The sequence below is a fragment of the Perognathus longimembris genome, chromosome 14, assembly GCF_023159225.1.
Source record: "Perognathus longimembris pacificus isolate PPM17 chromosome 14, ASM2315922v1, whole genome shotgun sequence".
Taxonomy (NCBI): Eukaryota; Metazoa; Chordata; class Mammalia; order Rodentia; family Heteromyidae; genus Perognathus; species Perognathus longimembris.
Window position 1 is genome coordinate 26225132 of NC_063174.1, and position 22768 is coordinate 26247899.

The 22768-nt window shown below is 39.8% G+C and overlaps 1 protein-coding gene and 1 non-coding gene across 2 annotated transcripts in view; both read left to right on the forward strand.

Annotated features, from left to right (window-relative positions):
* Positions 1–2303: 2303 nt before the first annotated feature.
* LOC125363681 lies at positions 2304–2410 on the forward strand. The gene has a single exon (XR_007213276.1). It is a non-coding gene; the product is annotated as a U6 spliceosomal RNA (small nuclear RNA).
* Positions 2411–11968: 9558 nt separating this feature from the next.
* Positions 11969–22768, forward strand: part of Tmem260 (transmembrane protein 260) — a 51990-nt gene continuing 41190 nt past the window's right edge. Inside the window, exons 1-3 of the mRNA XM_048361880.1 lie at positions 11969–12194; positions 17042–17073; positions 17799–17950. Of these exons, the coding sequence (XP_048217837.1) occupies positions 12035–12194; positions 17042–17073; positions 17799–17950 (344 nt within the window). The 5' untranslated portion in view covers positions 11969–12034. The remainder of the gene's footprint in view (positions 12195–17041; positions 17074–17798; positions 17951–22768) is intronic.

The following is a 22768-nucleotide window of genomic DNA, read 5'->3' on the forward strand; positions in this document are numbered from 1 at the left end:
CATTTAACCTGCTGTTCTTCCAAAGAGGTGTGAAAAATGTGTTTCTGGCTGAGATAACTTGAAATCAAATAAACATAATCTCTTTAATTCTTTCTAAATAGTTCCACATTTTAAGTCTAAACACAATAGAACACAAAGCTTCTAATATAAGGAAAAAATATTTTGTATTGTGCGTTGTTGGATTATTTTTCTTCTTGTTTGTATGAGTTTGATTTTAAGAGTATAATTTCCATTTACAAACCAAAGGGACACATTTTTTAAAAATTTGGACACACACGAGAGATGGCAGTGTTGCTACCTGGTTAAATGAATGAGTGAGCTGTCCTAAGAATGCGGTCATTAAGCAAAGACAAACACTCTTATTTATAATTAACCATCACTTGATAGACTACAGGAGCATTTGGCTAGGCAGGCAACAAATTGAACAATATTTCCTTATGTAAAATTGGTTCTGGTCCATTGTTTTTATTTATCTGAAATAATGGTACTCACTCAAGTTTGTAATGACACTGTCATGGCTGGCGGGAGTTTGCTTTAGGTATTACATTTATTCTCTGCTCGTCCTTCTTTAAACAGAATCTCCAAGGAGAAAATTTGAATGTGTCTCGGATTTAAGAAGAAAGGAAACAGTAAAAGCTTTTTGTCAAACCCCACTCTGTAGGGTGTTATTTTAGATTGTTTTAAGATGTTTAATAATTCTTGTTTGTTTGCCCTTCACATTGGGTAGTGGATGAAAGAAAAATAAGAAATTGCCTTCTGCTTCCAGGAGAATTATAAGAGGAGTCGCCATATTCTCTAAGGCTTGGAGTTGTCACAAAGTGCTCTATTAATTTCCTTTGCTCTTTTATGAGGCAAGCCTACCTAACCTTTTGCCCAAACCCCGGTGTATTTATCTAGTTTTCCCCAGTGGTGGCTAAATTTAGCACTTTGGGAGTGTTTGGTTTTCTTTACTACCACTAGAGTATGCTCTAGTGCCACAAGATCCAGAATCTTTTTCTTTAGATAGTAGGCAAGGGGAGTCCACAAACTGCCCAGAAAAAAAAAAAAAAAAAAGAAAGAAAAGAAAAGAAACAAAAAAAAAATTGCTCTCCATCTAACGACAAATATGTCCCTTAATGGTCTTGGTAAGACAGGACTTTTTTTTTTTTCTTTTTTTGGCCAGTCCTAGGGCTTGGAGTCAGGGCCTGCGCACTGACCCTGGCTTCTTTTTGCTCAAGGCTAGCACTCTAGCTCTTAAGCCACAGCGACACTTCCAGCTCTTTCTATAAATGTGGTGCTGGGGGATCGAACCCAGGGCTTCATGTATGTGAGGCAAGCACTCTACCACTATGCCATGTTCCCAGCCTAAAACAGGATTTTCTTAAGCAATTTGACTGAGGTAAAACTGGAGACTATCATTTCAGTATTCCTACATGACATTATTCTTTTTCTTTTGTGCTAGTCTTGCAGCTTGAACTAGGGAATTTGTGATTTCACTTCGCTTTTTTTTTTCCTCAAAACTGGCACTTTACCATCTGAGCCATGCCTCCATATCCAGCTTTTTGCTAGTTAACTGAAAATAAGAGTCACCCAAATTTCCAAATTTGTCTGGGTGGGCTTGAGTCATGATCCTCGGATTTCAGCCTCATGAGTAACTAGGATTTCAAATGTGAGCCACTAGTGCCCAGCTCTGAGTTCATTTTTTCCCCTTGTCTTTGAACTAACTTAATTCAGCTGTGGTTGGGTGATGAAAAGTATTAGCTCCCATCTATCCACAAACTGCATTTTCAACTGGAAAAAAAACAGTCTTTCACTTTATTTATGAAATTTAAAAATCACGATGTCCCAGAACATTGGCTAGCTACTGGGGTTACTTGGCTAGAATTGAGTCCTCTGAAAAGAGGAGATATCTGTAACAAGGATGTACCTATTATTTTTATCTCTACCATCTTAAAAAAAAATAATCCCATCCACCATCTGAGAGGCTAACCTTTGTCAGTGTCAAGGCATTGTATGACCGGAGTATCTACTGCCTTTGTCTCCAGTCTGTGGCAGATAATGTTTTATTCAATGTTGGATGCTCTGGGCAGTGGCAGGTGCAGAATGCCAGCATGTCTACTGGCAGGCATACACGAGGCCAGCACCATGCTCATCTATGTGATGTTCACACCTCTTAGCCATCCCTTCCCCTCATCCCTCTGTGAGGACAGATCATCATTCCATCTTATTCCTGCCCATTCTCTGTAGGCACTGGGGCCCTTCAGTTCCCTTAGGTCTCCTAGGATCTAAAGTCCTTTTGTTTTCAGGCCTTTAAATAGCGTCAGATGCTCACTCCAGCAGCACATACATTAAAATTGGCAGGATGCAGAGAAGATCTGCATGGGCCCTGTTCGAGGATGACATGCAAATGTGTGAAATGTTCCATGTGTTTTAAACATATAAGTGAGCACATACAGAGTCATATGCACATGCACACAAATATGTGAGCACAAGTATGGTATATGCAGGGGAGAATTCAAGTTGTGTGGCTCCTTAGAACGATGAACTCACAGTCTAGCAAAATGAATTCCAGGAATCTTGTACTTGAGATGGGGGAAGTAAGGGGGAGGCAAAGGGATAGAAGTAGAATGAAGAGAGGAAGAGGAAGTAAGTTCAATGTATATCCTATGAAACTAGGAAAACTGAGAGGATAGATGGGCTTTGAAGGGATGAGAGAAAGAAGAAAGGAGTGATATAGCTGGAGATGTAGTGTCCTTATAAACTGACTTATTGAATGGTAACCCCTTTATACAACTACTTAAAGATAATAAATATAGGAAGGGGTGACACTGTACAAGAATACATGTACTCATTAACTGACGTATGTAACTGCTAACCTTCTGCACATCACCTTTATAATAATAATAAAAATTTAAAATTTAAGCCAGGCAACAGTGGCTCACAACTGTAATCCTAGTTACTTAGGAAGCTGAGAGCTGAGGATCATAGTTTGAAGACAGCCCGGGCAGGAAAGTCCATGAAATGTTTATATCCAGTAAACTACTCAGAAAAAGCTGGAAGTGGTGCTGTGGCTCAAGTGGTACAGCACTATCCTTGAGCACAAAGAGGCTTAAGGACAATGCCCAGGCCCTGAGTTCAAGCCCGAGGACTGGCAAAAAAAAAAATTTAAACAAAAATTAACATAAAAAGGTAATAAAATGTAATACAAAATCTACTTTCAGACCATGAAAACTTCCTCCCCCAGAGGGGCAGTTATATTGTTCCAGAAAATTCTGAAACCTGGTCCTCATTTGTCTCCAGAATGTCTAAGTTTTCTGTTCAGGACTGAATGATCCTCATCCCTCATTCTCATAACTTCTAGCCATAGGTTTCCTAAGACAACTTTCACAAAAGTATGGTGCTGCTTTTGCTGGACACTGGAGGCCCAGCTCAGGGGCAAGCTGTGGGCCACCCTGAAGCAGATTGACCCCAGAGAGCCATTGGAGGTAGTCAATGTGTCAAGCCTTCCTTCGCTCCTGATGGGCCTAAAGGGGCCCATACAATGTGGTCTTAAAAGGGTAGCATAAGAGCTTTAGACAGCCCCCTCTTCAGAAATCTTGACTAATCCTTTTTAAAGACATCACAAATAAAAGCAAATTCTGATGGTGGTGGTAGGGGGTGGGGAATAGTGACTAAAATTTTGTATTCTGCAAAATCATAATGTAGAATCAGGGTGAAGAAAAAGACAACTTCAGACATTCGTATAGATCCAGATAATACTGAAGAAAGTGAGCCAGGGAGAAAGCAAAACAAAACAAAAAGAGCCCAGAAGAAAGAAGCAGAATTTTTTAATTGAGGAGAAAAGAAAAATAAAAAACATTCTGATAACCAAAAGTATTGCCTGAAAACATGTTTAAATATAAATATTAGAGCACATTTAATTTGCTTTTCTTCTTCTCCACTACCATTACTTCAGTGAGGACCAAAGACCAGTTCACACCTAGACTACCAATGCCAGCACCTCTTCTCCTTTACCTGGCTCTTTCTTCTTCGTGTCTTCTCCACTCTAAAAACCAGAGAGAACTTTTAAACATGAACTCTAGAACCTTTGGAAAGTTCCCTAATATTTTTAGTGTAAAGGTGGTGGGCTAGTCCATGACAAGGTAAGGTATGATGCCCATTTGAATTTTAGTTTTGCTTTCCTTTTCCAACCCAAGAAGCTAGTTAAATATTTGTTATTTTTTAAAAGAAAAATTTAAACAAATACTGCTGCAACTATGTGTCAATGCCAAGGTTTAAACTCATGGTCTCTGCACTTGCTACACAGGTGCTCTTCCACTTGAGCCATACCTCCAATCCCTTTTGGGTTTTCTTAGTTGTGAGTTAGAGCACTAAGTGTCAATGTTGTCAGGAAGAAGACAGTTCTATTCTTGACTTTTGTGACATTTGGCTGGTCCAAAAGAGAAAGGAAGGAACTAACAGCTGGGGCAGGGGGTGGCGTTGAGAAACAGAAGTAGCTAACAAAAACAATTAGGGAGATCATCAGGGACATAGAGCAGTTTCTCAACCATTTTGGAGCAAGTAGAGACCAGAGCCACTTGTCAGCAACACTTCCAAATAAGGGCTGATGAAAGGTTCTGGAATGGGGTAAAGGGAACAAGGAAGGTGTTGTAGATAGCTATGTGTTTTCACTCAAGCCTGGCACTGGTATTCATGATTCCTGCCTTTAAAGATCTCATGTAGGGGTTGGAGGTGTGGCTTAGTTGGTAGAGGACTAACCAATGAGTGAAAGCAGCAGGTAGAAGTTTGAGTCTCAGTCATGAACCTAAAAAAGAAGGAGGAGAAGACAAGAAGGAAAGAAGGAAGGAAGGAAGGAAGGAAGGAAGGAAGGAAGGAAGGAAGGAAGGAAGGAAGGAAGGAAGGAAGGAAGGAAGGAAGGAAGGGAGGGAGGGAGGGAGGGAGGGAGGGAGGAAGGGAGGAAGGGAGGAAGGAAGGAAAGGAGGAAGGAAGGGAGGGAGGGAGGGAGGAAGGGAGGAAGGGAGGAAGGGAGGAAGGGAGGAAGGGAGGAAGGAAGGAAAGGAGGAAGGAAGGAAGGAAGGAAGGAAGGAAGGAAGGAAGGAAGGAAGGAAGGAAGGAAGGAAGGAAGGAAAAGGAAAAATCTCATGTGGATTTAGACAGTGGCACTAGTAGAGGATACCAGGTAGATTAAACCCAGAGTGTTGTGGCTATTTAAGAATGAAGAATTTGAACACCTGCCACTCCCTGAACTACTATGAACATGCTTACTATTGTGTAAGTTCCCTAATTTCCTTCTAGATTACCTTGTCTAACTGTATGCTCACATTTCTTACAATTACATTTCTTTTGCCATTGGCTTGTATCTCAGATCTAGGTTTGGAGACTCTATCCTTAGGGTGGGTAGTTTGAATGTAATCTTCTCTAAAAACAACAAAGTTAGATTTCCTCTCTACATCTCTTCTGTATCTCTTCTAGATCCCCATTATATCTTCTCCAACCATCAACTAATTTTGGCATACTTATTGTGTTCTAGGTAATGTCCTAGGCCCTGGGATAAAACCACAATTCTAGTATTCAATATTCATTTTGTATCTAATAGATCATTCTATTATTATCATCTTACTGAATGTAAAAAAAAAACCCAAAACTTCATTTTCAAGCAGGGCACTGGTGGCTCATGCCTGTAATCCCAGCTACTTAGAAACTGAGGTCTGACAATTGTGGTTCAAAGCCAGCCCAGGAAGAAAAGTCAGTTGGACTCTTATCTCCAATAAACCACAAAAAAGCCAGAAGTGACGTTGTGACTCAAGTGACAGAGCACTGGCCTTGAACAAAACAAGCTCAGGGATAGTATCCAGGCCCTGAGTTCAAGTTCCAGGATGTACACACACACACACACACACACACACACACACACACACACACACACACACCAGCACCACCACCACAACCACCACCAACAGAAGTATTTCATTTTCTCTATCTGAATGACAGCAAGAATTTGAAAATAGCACAAACATTTTTTAAAAATCTGTAAATTTGTTATGTCTCTTATTTCTTGTAGGTCTCTTCAGTGTTGCAGCCTGCTATTTCTTTCCCAAACCATACAGAGAATTAATGGTTTGGATTTTCTACACATCTGCCACTGGCAGAAGAAAATACTATTTCTCATATATTTTCCTTTGATTTGTATATCAAGGATCTTATTAGGGAATGTAAAGTTTATGTTCAAAAAGTAAAATGGTTTTTATTAGATCATCACAAAGGGTTTTGAAAGAAAAATGATTTCCATGCTGGAACCTACTGTCCTTGAGTAGATATTCATATTAGATAGCACTAAGAAGGTGCTGGGAAATTTATGTGTTATTTATCTCATGTCAACTCAGGTAATACTTGGGTGATCAGTTCAAAACTGTCCACTAGCTGCAATTGTTCATCTTGATTGTCAATTTGATTGAATAGAGAAACATCTAGGAGATTAATACAAACTGGTGGCTAAATGTGCCTGTGAAGGCTTCCCAGAGATGATTGGCATGTGGGACAGAAAATGAGGGGGAAAGACCCACTCAGAATGTTCATGTCATCATCCAATAAGCTCCCAGCCTGAATGGAACAAAAGCAGAAGAAAGCCAGCCAGTATGAGCATGCTCCCTTCCTGCGTGGATGTGTCTGGCAGTGCTTCCATTGCCTATGGACATCCTACTCCAGCTTCTCCAACTCTTCACCTTCTCACATTAGCGACTCTACAAAGAGACTCCAGACTTTCAGCCTTGGGCTGGGGCTGTATCACTGGTCTTTAGTCCGAGGCTTCCATCTTCTTGAACTAAACAAGTGCTGGGTTCTCCATCTCTCCATTCCGCAGACAGCCACCATGTAACTAAATAGTCTTTGATTATGTAAGCCAATAAAATAAATCCCCCTTTACAATTGCTTTTTATAAATTCCCTTTGTTATATGAACACACACACACGCACACACACACACAAAGTAATCACTGCAGTCTTGTCTACTTTTTAAAATCAGCTACATCATGTATTTAGAATATATCCATGTAACCAGTACCTAAATCAAGAACAGAAATACTAATGCCCATATGCATCCTCTCCATTCACAACTCTTTGCCCCCAGAGGGAAATACCATGACAATAGTTCAGAAGGAACTACAATAATCCATCTAGGAACATTGCATCCTTGTGTCTTTTTGTAGTTCTAAATTATGTTGATGTATCACTAAGAAATAGTTTCGCTTGCTTCTGTTTTAAAGTCCAAAATCATTCTATAGAGTTTTCATACCTTTTTCCATTTGCTCAACATTGCAACTGTCATCTGTAATCTTCCCTTGTAGCTAGCTACAGCTTATTCTCTTTGTTGTATGGTATAGCATTGCATGAACATATGAGGATATATTTATTTGATTGCTGATAGATGTTTGGGTGTGTTCCTACTCAAAGGCCTTTATGAGCAGCCCTATTGTGAACATCGGTGCCCCCTGTTTTCTTTAGCTATAAATCTGGAACAGTACTTCTAGGTTCTAGGCTCTGTACATCTTGTTTGTTTGTTTTTTGCCAGTCCTGGGGCTTGGACTCAGGGCCTGAGCACTGTACCTGGCTTCTTTTTGCTCAAGGCTAACACTCTGCCACTTGAGCCACAGCGCCACTTCTGGCCATTTTCTGTATATGTGGTGCTGGGGAATTGAACCCAGGGCCTCATGTATACGAGGTAATCACTCTTGCCACTAGGCCATATCCCAACCCCGACTCTGTACATCTTTGTCTCTGTTGGAAAAATATGTGATTTCTACAGTGGTTGGACCAACTGGTTGGACATTCCTGCCAACATTCTGTTGCCAAATACCTTTCATATTAAAAAGGCAAAAATGGCATTTATTTAAAATTTCTTTGGTTGCCATAAATTCAGATATTTAGAAGTATTTTTTTTCTAAAGAAGATGGGTATGCTTGTATGTTCCTATCACTCCACGTATAAAGGAGGCTTATGAAAGAAGGATAGTGGCCCAGGCTGACCTGGGGCAAAAATGTAAGACCCTACCTGAAAATTAACATGAGGGAAAAAAAAAGGGGGGGGGGGTGGAGAGAGCCTGGAACATCTTTTGAGTGGTACAGCACCCACCTAGCAAGTATGAGGCCCCAAGTTCAAACCCAGCATTACCAAATGTATATGGATGTGTATTTTTCCCCTAAGGCACTAGAGGGGATATTTGTGTCTCTTCTATTGTCCTATTATGGATGGTTTATTCAGTAGTATTCCTAATTTTTAACGTGAAGTTTCAAATAGAAAATTTTGTCAATTAAGGAAGATAAAGACACATTTGACTAAAATGTCAAATGGGGGCTTGAGGGAGGATTATAGACTTCATTATTATATTTTAAAGTGAACCCATAGATGTATGCCTGAAAGTTCATAAACAATAAGAACGTGAACAGTAGGCTGTGGAGATGGCTTCAAGCTATTTTCCAAGCAGCCTATCACACAGCCCATGCCCTCTAGAAGCTTAGAGTAGAGCTGAGAAGATATTATGGAAATACGGGGAAACAATGACTGCCAGTCAATGTAAGTGTATATTACATGAGAGTAGAAACATTGTGTTCCTATTAGAGTGACTTTGACACATCTGAGACTGACTGGTTTTCAGTGTGATTTGAAATACATCCCATAGAGGTTTCCCTCTTCCCTTGCCACATCAGAATAATTTATATAATCGTATAAAATAGAGGCTTAAAATGTTTATAAAGATTCCTATAAACTTATAAGTAAACATGTTGGGTGGTATGCAAGTGTTTACGAATGTTTGAACTGAAATATAGTAGATTTAAGGGAGAACTCAGATAGTGTCATCCCTTAGAAAGGCTAAGTTAAAGCCCAATAAAATAAGCATCAGGAAATGATACTTGCAAATGGGGGTGTGGAGGGGGAGGGGGAGGCAAGGAGAAAGGGATAGAGGAGTGAAGTGGGGGAGAATGCAATGTATGTACTACAAAGTTAAAAAAAAGTAAGGGAAGGGGTGGGGGGAGGGATGGGTGAGAATCTTCAAAGGGGTGACACAGATCAAGGTAAGGTGTACTCATAAACTGCTTTGTTAAATGGTGACTTCTTTTGTATAATTACTTAAAGATAATTTTTAAAAGTTTCCTGCTGCATGGTTGCTCAATAGCTTCCCTTCTCCTTTTTTTGTTTTTTTTCTTTTCATTGTGATTACTGTTAGGTCTTTAAAGTAGGTAGCCGATAAGCCACGAGGTATACAGGCAGGAGAGAAAGTTTATTACCCAACTGCTGGCCAGTGGCTGAGATGATGCATGGCAGGAAAGAAGGGGCCACCCCCACTCAGCCCTGCCTTATCTAGGGCAGGGGTAAGGGGTGTGGTCAGGTGGATTCGGATGTGACCTCAGGGAAGGGGGAGGTAACTGCCTCCTGGTATACCAGTTACCCAGGCAACTGGGCAGAGACTTAGCAAGGCCCTCTGGGACGAACCTTACAGTCCAGCCTTTTAATAGTTATGAAAAAGGACAAAGACTCTCTCTGGCTGCTTCCTGCTGGCATGGGGCATTGACATTAGGGGTAAAAGGCAGAAATGTGGCCCCTCCAAGAGAAGGCAAACAGCAGCTGTCCCTTGGTGATAGATGCCAGTCCTTGAATGAAGCCTGGAAGAAGTCTCATGAGGCAGGGGCTTGACCAAAAACAAACAAACAAAAATATTAAGGCCGAAGGAAAGGTTTAGGGCATAATACTCAGTTATGGACATTAGATGGACAAGCTACTATCTCTTGATCTCCAGGCTCTGATTAATTTTGAAAGGGTGTGATAAAGTGACATAATTCTCTTACTCCTCTCCATGATCCTAGTTCCCTGAACTGGCTTTATCTCAGGGGTCTAGGTGTTTGTTGCTGGGATGGCTCGCCCCAGTTGGCATTCACAAGGGTTTGAACTCAGGGTCTGGGCACTGTCCCTGAGCACTTCTGCTCGAGGCTAGTACTCTACCACTTCAGCCACAATGCCACTTCCAGCATTTGGCTGGTTAGAGATAAGTCTCTTGAGTCATGCTTCCAGTCTGGCTTTTCGCTGGTTAGTTTGGAGATTGAGTTTAAGAGAGCTTTTCTGCCAGGGCTGGCTTCAAACTGCAATCCAAGGAGTCTTTGCTACACAAAGCCCTTTTTTATTCCCAATTAAAGCAACAAGGAGACCAAGAGGAGTAGAGCTTACCTGCACCTTGTCAAGAATTCACCAACAAATACTTAACAGAATTCTGCAATGATAAAACTCAGTAGATGTGATGAGAGTTTTAGCACAGATATATAGCTAGATGGACATATAAAGAATGGCATACTGGTTTTACATCAGTGTTTTAATCACAGCTAACAATTATACACCAATTTAACAAGCTTTGTCTTGTATCAATTTAAGACATACCCATACCATCTTCTCCCTACACTATTTCTTCAATTCCCTTTTCTAAGACTTCACTAACAAATGACATTTACACAGACATACACACATGGAACATATATACACACTGTGCACATAGGTATTATAGCATGCAAAAATAAATTTTGGAATTCCAACAGTAAATGACATTTTTTTGCCCAATATTTTAGAACCACGTGGCCAGTTAGAAAAACAATTTTGCTAGTAAACAAAAACTTTCAGATTATAAAATGGAGAAACTATATTTTGATAAACCAATTCAACTCAAGTGGGATGCCATGTTGACTGGAGGGGGCAGGGCCAGGAGGACACCAAACACATTAACAGAGATGGGCATGGCATAATGGTGCCCGAGCTGGTTGGTGCCATGGTGCCTGTTAAACCCAGTATCCACCACATGGCCAATGCTAGAGAAAATAAACAACTTTTAGATATCTTTGCTGACAAAGCACATTGGTGGTCAAGCCTCAGTTTCGAAGGCCTGTGAAAAGAGGCAGCTTTGTTAGCAAGGCACATATCAGGATGTAAGGTCTGTCCTGGAGGGCTCCAAGCAGATGCCCCCACCTGTTTAAGTCTTCACCCAGTTACCTGGGTAACAGGCAAACCTGGAGGCAGTTACCTCCCCCTTCCCTGAGGTCACATCCCAATCCACCTGACCACACCCCTTACCCCTGCCCTAGATAAGGCAGGGCTGAGTAGGGGTGGCCCCTTCTTTCCTGCCATGCATCATCTCTGCTACTGGCCATCAGTTGGGTAATAAACTTTCTCTCTTGCCTGAATACTGTGTGGCGGTCTCCTTTATCGGCTACCTACTTTAAAAACCTAACCGTTACTTATATAATAATTGTGTTCATTTCCTTGTTCACTTGCCTGCCAAGGCATTAAAGTAGGAGACATCTTTACCATGATATGAGCTATTTTCATTAATCCAGAAACTTAAGTTTCCCAACTCATCTACTGAGTTTCTCTATGCTCTAAAAGAAAGACTACCATGCTGCTCTCTGGAAGTTATTCAGTGATTAAATAGTTAGCACATGGAGTTACAGTTATTTACAATAATGCAAATCGTTATAAATAATCTCTACAGACGTATTTACTGTTACACATAATTGCGACTGCTGTACATGTGACTTACCTTGCACCATACTGGAATTGCTCTAATTCCACGCCTTGTTTTAACAAGGATCTGAGTTCAGGGCTGTTGCTGTGGTCTCTTTTGGGCAGTTCCACCCCACACCACAGGGGGCAGAGCAACTCTTCCTCACTCTCGGTTTTCTACTTTGCTTCAGTCTCTGTCGGAACCAACCAAGTCATTGTGAGGGGGGGGGACACTTCCATAGTGTGTACCCGAGACCGCTGTTTAAAGAAATTATCGCCTCCATATGACCAGGCACTGTAGAACACACTGCATGAGTGCAAACAGTCGTGGATAGTGGCTAGCAGAATCTCCCAGTTCTTGTCTCTCGAGTGTCTGGAATTTTTTTGCTTCCCCTGTCTGGGCGCGGAAAGGTACGGTCCGGCTTGCGGACTCCCCCGGAAGCCGCAGTGGCTGGGACGTTCATTGCCACCCCGAGTCCTGGGGCCGGTTGGGTCCTTGCTTTCTTATTCCGCCCTCGTCCATGGGTCTCCATGGCGACAGCAGGGACCAGACCCGGGGACCGGCAGCCCGAGTGGGGCCGCGGGGCTCCGGAGGCCTCCGCGGCGGCGTCGCCGTGTTCGCCGCCGTGGCCGCCGTATTCACGCACACGCTGCCCCCCTCGGTGCCGGGGGGAGACTCGGGTAAAGTACTGTCGGGTCGCCCTCCCGTCCTTGCGCCCCGGGGTCGGCCCCGCTCGGGGGCCCTCCAGCCGGCCCCTGCGCCCGTGCCCCCCGGGATCGGCCCCGCCCGGGCGCCTCGGGGCCCTCCGGGCCGCCCCGGCGCGGCCTCCCCGCTCCTGTCACGCTGGCCGCCGGGGTTTCGGGGTTGCCGAGTCGGGGGGCGGGGCTGGTTGGTTTCGCCTCCCTGGCTTTAGCTACCCACTCTCTCCACCCGCATCCACAGATCATTTTTCTGGTCCTGAGTGCAAACTTTCCTCTTTAGTGCACAGTGTTTTCCCGCTAGAGGAATGCGAATAGTGGCGGGGCGTTATCTCGGAGAGAGTTCTGGGGCGCTTAGAGAGGACATACAAGTGACCAAGTGAACAACTACATTTTAGGGGTGGGGTGCCATGAGGGCTTGAACTCGGGGGCCTAGGTGCTGTCCCTTAACCTTTTCGCTCAAGCCTGGTGCTCCACCACTTGAGCCACAGCTCCACTTCTGTCTTTTTGCTGGTTGGTTGCACATAAGAGGCTCACTGACTTTTCTGCCCAGGCTGGCTTTGAACCGCGTTCTTCAGATCTCAGCCTCCTTGGTAGCAACAGCTGTATGTTCAGTTGCGTTCAATTATGGAGGCAGTGAGAGGGAAGCGTGATTTCAGAAAGCCAGGGAAAGTTTCCGAAGAGGTTGTAGCGTAAACCTGAATATTGAGGAGGAACCAGCCATGCCCACTATTTGGAGGAGAAACCTTTAATAAGTGGCCGCCAGAGGCAGTGTAAAGCGTGACCAGAGGGCCATTAAAGTCACATGTATAATGTGTTCCCTATTTGACACCAAAGGCAAGTTCCTGGTTTTGGCTTTACTACAAAATTAAGTGATGGTCATAATGCCTTATAATGACCGCTAATTTTGTAAGAATGGTGTGGTTACTTCAGATATGAATCTATGCCCTAAAGAAAAGAGATGAGCTACCTTTTGTTGCATCAAAAAACTAACCTGTAGGTAGTGACTGAAGCACGGTGTTTGTAGACCAGAAATGTGGGTTCCGGTACTATTTGGGGGCAAGATGGCATGGGCCTGGGCCTGCACTTCCACAGCCTCAATTTGGAGAGCCGCTGATCTAAACTCAGGCTAGTCCTTTGCTCTTTGGGCTTTATACCATAAGAGAGCTGACTTCTGTCAAGAGAAAAGTAGGGGTTGGCTGTGACACCTCTGTCACTTTGCAACTTAATCAGACACTGCCCTATTTGTGGGAATCAGTAAGCCCAGCTCACAGTAAAGAGAGGTGAGAATAAGAGGAGTTGGCATTATTGGGAACTGCCTCAAGGCTGACTGCCACACTGAGAATCTTTGATTTTCCCATCCTCAAGTCATTACCTTTCCTCTTCCTTTCAGGTCCTATAAAACCAGTCAGGTTGATTAGTGTAGCAGGAAGTGGAGTTACCCAGCTTCCAAGATGAGTACTAAATGATGGGAGTCACTGTATAATTTCAAGCATTTGGACATTCGACTGTATTACTCCAGCTCCCATTAAAAAATATTTATAGCTACTTAGGGTTATTTCAGCCTGAAAGATGAGGGAGACATGAATAATAATAAACTGACACTTATTGTGCAGTTACTGTTTGTCAGGCTCTATTCCAAGTACTTTTTATGGATTGTTTTAGCTCTCCCAGCTAACTTACCAGATAGGTACTATTATCTTGCTTGTAGATGAGAGAGAGCCAAGAATTAAATTATGTGCACAGTCAAAGCTAGTAAGGGCTCTCAGGGAAAGAACCCAGATAGGTTGACTTCAGAACATGTGTTTTTTTTGTTGTTGTTCTGCAGTAGTAGAGTTTGAACTCAAGGCCTTGTGCTTGTTAAGCAGGTCCTCTATCACTGAGCCGCATACGCAGTCCTTTCTCCTTAAGAAATTTTCAGGTAAGGTCTCACATTTCCACCAGGTCTGGCCTCAGGTTACACACCACCTACTATGGCACTCCTCTTGCTCCCACTGAGATTCTAGGAGTGCCATACCACGTATACCCAGCTTTTTGTTTAAAATGGAATCTTGCTAACTTTTGGTTTGGAATGGCATCAGACCCTGATCTTTTTAATCTTTGCCGCCACAATAGTTGAAATTACAAGTGTGAGCTATCACACCTGGCTTAGAGCACTCTTCTTTTCTTTGCCAGTCCTGGACCTTTCATCTGGGTCTGGGTGCTGTCCCTAAGATCCTTTTGCTCAAAGCTAGCTCTACCATTTGAGCTACAGCTCCACTTCTGGCTCTTTCTGGGACTAACTGGAGATAAGAGTCTCAGAGTCTTTCCTGCTCTGACTGGCTTCTAACTGCGATCTTCAGATCTCAGACACCTGAGTAGCTAGGATTATAGGTGTGAGCCACCAGCACCTAGTTTAGAGCATATTTTCTTAATATCTAGTTCTCACCAAAATTTTTTTTAAAATTCATTGTTAAATCCACCATCATATGCATAGTGATATTTAAAGTGTATGTTTAATTTGATGCTAAAAAGTAATTTTTAATGTTTCATGTTCATTTTAAAGAGGGATTAATAAATCTTTCCAATTATATGCCCATATGGAAAATGTTAAATTTTTTATCAGTTTGTGTATGTTGAGTGTATTGTCCTTGAATATTTCTGAATTGTACTTTCTGTCAATAAATAGAACACATCTCAAAACCAAAATAAAGCATGCAGTCTTCTTCCTGAGAAGTCTTAAGTTATGCCCCCTAAATCCTTCACATTTTATGGCATTGCTAAATTACTATTGCACTACTTGACATGTATAGTTCTTTCACAGACATCAGTGCTGGGGTACTTTGTGGGGAGAGTGGGACTGTAGCCTTCACTGAGTTCACCTATATGTAGGTTGACACAGCTTAAAGGTAGTGTCTTTAACAGACTGGATCTATGTCAATGTAGTAGTATGATTCAATAAACATATAGAGGGAATCTGGTTGGTAAACTAAGAATCTTCAGACAACTTGATGCCAATTTGTATTAAACCTGATACACTACAGAATTGCCTAGGAAACAGAGGATCTTATTTGTGTTTCCAAAAAGGAGTCTTCCATTGAAAGCAAACTAAGCAGTTCTGATGTAAGTATCATAGGACTTAAGTTTGAGGAGACCCCATTGTAGGAAGTTGGGATAAAGCAAGAACTCAAGAGGATTTCAGTTTGCTTGTGTTTTTTTGTTTGTTTGTTTGTTGGGTTTTTTTTGTTTTGTTTGTTACTATTTAATCTCTTAAAAGTATTCAAGATACAAGAAGAATCTTGTCTGAGGTGCTGTGAGTACCTTCAGAAGACTGAAAAGATAACCTTTAATGTAAGCAATGTGTATGTGCCTGAGTGGCCTCCCCGGGGGTTTCTGGAAAGAGGAATGAGTTTTATAGCAGCCAGGCTTCTGGTCAGCTCTGTGCCGGGGGAAGGACAAGCGGTGGTGTCTTGGCAGGATCCTGACATGGATAAGAAAATGTTTTTTGAACTTGGTAGAGAGGATTAAAAACAGCTACCCAGACTGCAGCAATCTCAGTAAGTGTGAAACAGACTTGGGTAGGTTCCAAGAAGGAGAAAGAAGTGACTGGTTCTGGTGAAAGAGGCTAGGGAAGGAGGTGTGTGCAGGGAGCTGTCATCAAGAAGGTGGTGATTGAACTAGGCTTTGAAGGACATAGGGGAAAATATATATGGCAGGCTGAGAAAATGAGTGATAAGGGATGTGAAAGGGGCCACTCCAGAAATGCTGGAAATTCGGATCTTGCGGGGCGAGTGAGCCTCAGTCATATGGATAGTAAGCCTTCCAAAGACACTTTGAAAGTACAGATAGCTTAACTGGTTTGCTGAAAAATCTGAACTTAATTCAGTAATAGAGCAGCCATTGAGAAATTTCAGATTAGGGATAGGATCCAGCCTGTTTTGTATATGGTATGGGCCAAGGGAGTCACATATCAGTAACCAACTCAAGGAGATTTGGCAAGCCTTGCTATATCCAGGCCAAGGGAGGTCAAGTCCTAGTTAGAGCTGAGACAGTAGAAATGAAACAAAAACGTTGGTACCTATTGAAGGATAGAAAATGTACCTTAGTTCTTTTCCTGCTAGGTAGTTGTCACTTTCACAAACCAGTATTGACTAATGTCTTTCATTGTTCTGTTCCATAATGCATGGAGATGACTCAGTCTCTGTGCTCAGAAAACTTAGAATATTAATAAACAGGCATTGTATTTTTTTAAATAACCACTAGCAGTGAGGAACTATACATATAAACTAAAACAATCTAATGGTTTTTAAGTGCATTGTAGGAGAAATGACCAAATAACCTGGAAGAAATTGTTTTAAAATGTTGAAATGTAATGTAATTAATGTAGGCAAGGTATCCAGATGCTGGTTATTAGGGCAGTATGACACATTTTATGTGGGGACAGGCTCAGACCTCTGCAACCTTATATATTATACAAGTGCATCTTTATAGACCACTAAATTCTTGAGAAAATATTACACAGATACTTTATTGAAGCATTTTCATATTTCTGAGTGACCATAACCTTCAGAAGGGAACAATCAGCTTTTTTTCTTCAAAAAAAAAAAATGAGTAGTCAAGGTGTATTTCCACTGACAAATTATTGAGACCTATCAAAGATAGGTCTGTTCAAACAGACCTAAGGGAGGAAGTATTTTTAGGCTATTTCATGCTGTTAAATCTCTACAGATTTACAGTTTTATCCAGTCAAATTAATGCAAAACCCCAGTGCAAGCATTTGGATTTTGAAAAACTTTGGAGGAGTGTCATTCTCTAATAGTAATTATTGGTTTTACATTATTTTTTCGCAGGGGAACTGATCACAGCCGCACATGAGCTTGGAGTAAGTATTAGTTTTATTGTTTAATCAATGCTCTCATTAGCAGTTTTAGGAATTAAGAAAGTTTAATTAAGCATGGAGTAAAGTAGATTAATTTATTTCCAAACCCTAGTTTTTAGTAACTTATAAGTACAGTACGTGACAATTTACTTTAAGTTTTAAATCCAATTAAACTAAATTATAAAGCAAAGCCTTTACTATATGTACAGTAGCTGGGCTTATTATCACCCCAAATTTTGTATAAGCCGGAGAGAATAAATCGGGTTAACAGTTTTAATAAGTTTATTATTTAATAAACTTTATTATGGTGTATGATCCTTTTAGTCAAGACCTTCCAACTGTCAGCATAGTGAATAATCCGATATCGGTGTGGTCTTTCAACTTTCTAACCAAGGCAATATTTCAGAACTTGATTTTTTTTTCTTTAAATAGCTTTTTAAATGACCCTTAATGTACTGTGAACCCAGAGAACAAACTGCTTAAGAACTGACAATAAAATATGTCACCCTTTCTCTAGGTGACGTACCATGAGGTAGACACTGCTAGATCCACTGAAGAAAATATTTATTTGTATTGGCACAAGAGGATTACAATAGGAAACCACTATTCAAACGTTTAGTCAATGGTGCAAGTTTACTCCTTGTTTTAGAAAAGGGCCTCTCTTCAATTGAAGCCAGTGTGATGCTTCTTTTCCAATGAAAATGTAATTGTTGCCCATTTTTCCATAGGTTGCCCATCCTCCTGGCTATCCTTTGTTCACAATGGTGGCTAAACTGGCGATAATACTATTTCCTTTTGGTTCTGTTGCCTACCGAGTCAACCTTCTCTGTGGCTTATTTGGAGCAGTAGCTGCATCGTTACTTTTTTTCACCGTTTTCAGGTAAAGTAGTTGGTGACTTAATTTTAAGTTTGAGTAATTAGAGATATGGATTCCTTATGGCCAACTGCATACATTTTTAGAGGAAGAAGAAGAAGAAAGACTTCTGTGTGTTGCCCGCGTGGCTTCTCTAACTCTTGTGATGTCACTCCCTTAGTTTGCAGTCATTTCATATGCATTCAACCCTCAGATGGTTCCCCAGTTGGTCCTGCTTTGTACAATGGAGTGAAGGTGTCACCAGTTCATTATCACAGTTCTCTGGTTAGGCAGAACTAATGAGGTTTGTCATTTCATGGAGATGCAGATGGGCCAGTTTAATTCAACAGTATAAAAGCTCATCTTTTAGTAAATAGTAAAAATCTTTTAATTACTCACAGAATTGCTGATGGACAGCTGCCTATGAAGCTGGGCCTGATGTCTAATTATATTGTATTCTAAATATGACCACCTTGGATACTTTTTAAAATGAAGATGCAATTGAAGAGAAAGAACATTTGGGATGTGGTTTTAGTGAGGTTTAACTTTATACTATTGTAGCTGTAAGGACGGAGAACAAATTAGACTACATTTATTTCACTGATGAAGCCTTTCTTAGTGTTTCCTGCTTTTCATTTGGTCATTGGTTTAATACATTAATGAATTCATTTGTCTGTGAGATTTATCTCTATCTCAAAATGCAGTCTAACCTAAAGTAATGTTTAAGAGGATCATAATGAAAAATACAAATTACATTTGATGATAGAGAGGACAAAAAAACTCTTCTTGCAAAAATTTTTGCAAGTGGTTATTGTAAAAAATAATTTTAATTTAATTATAGTAAAATTTGAGTAGACATAATTTCACATGTTATTCTTTCTCTTTTTTCTTTTTGCTCAAGGCTAGCACTCTACCACTTGAGGCACAGCACCACTTCTGGCTGTTTTTCTATATATGTGGTGCTGGGGAATCAAACCCAGGGCTTCATGAATACGAGGCAAGCACTCTTGCCACTAGGCAAGAGCCCCTCACATGTTATTGTTTGAGGCTAATATTTTATAGTATAATAGTCATAATATTGTCCTTGAGCTAAATTCATTCTAAATTCTGTTTGTGTTATTTAAAAACAGGCAAAAGTTAATATGTGTAACTATAAAATTTACTTTGAGATCTATTTGTAGTTTGCCATTGTTGATCATTTGCTAAATGTATGTGCATTATTTAATTTGCTTATATTTAATCTTAACCTCTTTTCAGTGGCAGCTGAATCTATAAGTGTGAAATATTTAAAATAACATCACTGCATATGTTGATTAGGGTTATGAATATATTCCTTTTTTAAATGGCTACAATGATTTTGATCAGAATTATTTTTCTTGAGTCTTTTATAATTATGAATCTGCTAGCATTATTTCATTGAAAGAAAATTGCTCTTCATGTTCTTAAATATCTGAGTTGAAATTCTACATAATGTATTTTTCATTGAAAATATGAATTGCAAATTTTCACAAGTCATTTTAAGACAGACATTTGTTTATTTGTTTATTTATTGTAAAGGTGATGTACCTTGGAATTACAGATACACAAGTCAGGTAATAAGCACATTTCTTTTAGGCAGACATTTAATAAAACTAATACATTTATTCTATACTTCATCTTCACTTTAAGAGATCTTTTTCTATAACACGTGTGTATTTAAATGTTACGCAGATACAGATGCTCTTAGTTAAATAAAGTGCTTGTTATCCAAAACTTTTTTAAGTTTGTCAAAATATTGTTGTGCCCTTGTACACAAGAACTGCTGTAAAAATATTATGTTAAAGCCTTTTCAGAATCCAGATAACTTTGGACAATATTTTTTTGTGTGTTGTCCACATTGAAAAGTAGCTTTGGTTAATTATTGTGCTTGTTTATGTGAGTTTTAGATAAGCCTGTGGCCCTTTTCTTTTGATATACAGCACTGATGATAAATGTTTATACTTGTGCTCATGTTTTTAAATCAAAACTGTAATACTACTATACTAGCTATTTGAGTGGCTTTAATAATGCAGTATTTTGGGAAAGTTGCTTTCTTTCCAAAACAGGATCTAACAATATTATCGCTCACATACATTTTAATATGAAAATGTTTCATCATTTTGAATACAAATAACTGACAAGGTACACGTCCTTTGGGAACAACCCAGTTCAAGTGGCAAATCTGTTTTGTCAAACAATAGACACCCTTCAGAAAAGAGAAGCCATCTCTATGGTAATCGGACTAACAGTAGCCTATTGATTGAGTGGAAGAAGACATTATACAATGTCAGCTGGCTTGTTACAATTTCATTTGTTGTATGACCTAAACTTAACCTCTAAACCCTTTCTTCTGTGAATATAAACCCAACAGCAGGACACAGTTTGTGTACAGCCATTACAGTGATGGCTTTTTCTCAGTCCTAGCATCCAGTAAATATATTTATGCCTTTCCAGGTTGACTCCTTTCTCCAAATTTGTTTAGGAGACATTTCACTACTTTATTCATTTACAGACCAAATCATCATTCCATTTTGTTGTTGGATGTCAAAGAGTTTGGATCCAAGAAGCAGTCTGATTCTTTCTTTCTCCCATCACTTACGAGAACATTACTGTACATGTGGGATTAGTGCTGACTGGTGTGCAGCAAATTAATTCTTTTAACAGGTTTAGTTTTTTTCTTTTCCAGGTAATTGTTCACATAGCATTCACTATATTTAGCTCTTGGGGTGGACATAAAGACTTTCTGTACCTTTTAAACAAAGATTGTATTTCAAAAGCAAATTTCTGTTTAAATGTGTTGATGTAAAAGCTCCATTTTTTTCAGTAAACATGACTTAGATTGAAAGAACAATTTATTCATTTCTTCCAATTACTATGTAATTTTTGCTTTTTCCTGCATCTTTCTCTTGCTTTTAAAAGCTGTAAGATGTCATTAACACTGCATTTTTTTCAATCTTTGCTAATGGTTGGCAAGAATTCATTTATATTTTCTTTGCCCTAATGTAGAAAGCATATGAGTAAAACAGCACATTGAAAGCTGGATGTGTCACTGTAGTATACTGAATTACGAATAGTAAGGTTGTGACAGTTTCTGTATTTATTTATGACTTGTCCCTTTCAGGGGCATTTTTATAGTGAATTAAATTAGAGGAGTTTAATACATTTCATTTATATGAAATAATCATCCATTTAATTCATCGTAGATCTGTGTATTTAAAGCATTGTAATAAAGTTGGTGTTTTATAGGAGCTAGGATTTTTCTCTTTCAAGGCCAGTTTTAAATTTAACCATATGATAGATAGGTCCTATTTGCAATTCAAAAATCCCATTAATATAAAAATTTTAGAACTTATGGGTAATGAAAATCACAAACATGAGCATCATTTAACTCTGCTTAATTGAATTTCAAAATTATTTTTTAGGAAGTATCAGACATGTAGTGAATAGGAGGGGTGTTACAGCCACTGTCAGCAAACAAGTTCATTTTATATGTGCTGTAGTCCCCAAATAGCCAGAAGAGTGTTGGTGACCTTGTATAAGAATACTGTGCCTTGGGGAAGGCCCAGCTTGCTTATGACCTCACATGAAGACATAAGTTGTATCATTTATGTTGGCAGTTAGAGGACAAGCAGTAAGTCCTCAACAGGCTTGGGAATCAGCAAACTATTATTTATTATTATTTCAAACAAGTAGTAGCATGCAACTGTAGACAAATTTACCAACAGTGTTTGTTAAACCATCAAGGAAGTAGAAAATAAAACTTGTAGTTTTTATGATCAAAATTCATTGCTTATTTTTAAACAAAGTAAGACAAAGTAACCTTTAAATAAGCAATTTTTCAGGTATTTTCCCCCAAAGGCACTGTTTCCAGAGCTTAAATAAAAACACTTAACACCACTAGCATTGTACAGTAGGAAATCAAACCTGTTCGTGTCAAGGAGTTACCTAGAGTGCATGAATATTAATAATAGTTAGATCTATGTTAAAACTATGCCTGCTTACTACCAAGAACTTATGATCAGTTTCAGTAACTCTTAAATATCTTCTGGCAAATTACTTTGTGCCCATGTTGCATGCATGGAATTTATCATTTTTTTATGGTTGGTATTTCTTAATGGATTGCTGCTAGAAGTTAATTTGATTATAGTTTTGGAAAGTGAATGCTTGATTCCTGAGCACTATATATGCTATTTCTACAGAGTCTGTTAAGATTCCATTCAGTAAAGAATAGAAAATTAAAATGCCATACCTTAGAGAATGCAGAATCTCCTGCTTAAGAGACATTTGGATTTTCCAGCTCAAGGAGTATTTTTAGATTATTGCCATAGAGAATAATGTGAAGTGCTTCCTAATTTTGAAGTAAGGATGCATAAGTAACAAATTGTCTCCAGGTTTTTTTTTTTTTTTTGTATATATGTGTGTGTGTGAGTAGAGAAGAATAGAAAGTACTGGAGCATTAATTTCCATTCAAGAGAATATCTGTCTTGATCCCTGGTTAATTGATCATATATTTCTCTCATACTTGTATTAAAATTGCAGTGACTCAGCCTGGTTAAGCATATTAAGAGCCTGGTTCATTTGCATTTTCTTATAAGTAGGGGGACATATTAGGCTCAAATAGCAGCGCTTCATTTTGAAGGGAGAAAAGCAGGGCAGAAACTCTTTTAAGACTGTAGAGTTTTTTCTGACAGCTAGTCAGAGTTAGAATTAGTTCAAGGAAATGTTAATAATGCACTGCCTGGCCTAATCCCTTTGATATCACCAGGTATCCTCCTGTTCATGGGTTAATTGCTTTAAAAGCGAAGGCAATATTCTGAGCGGTGGGCC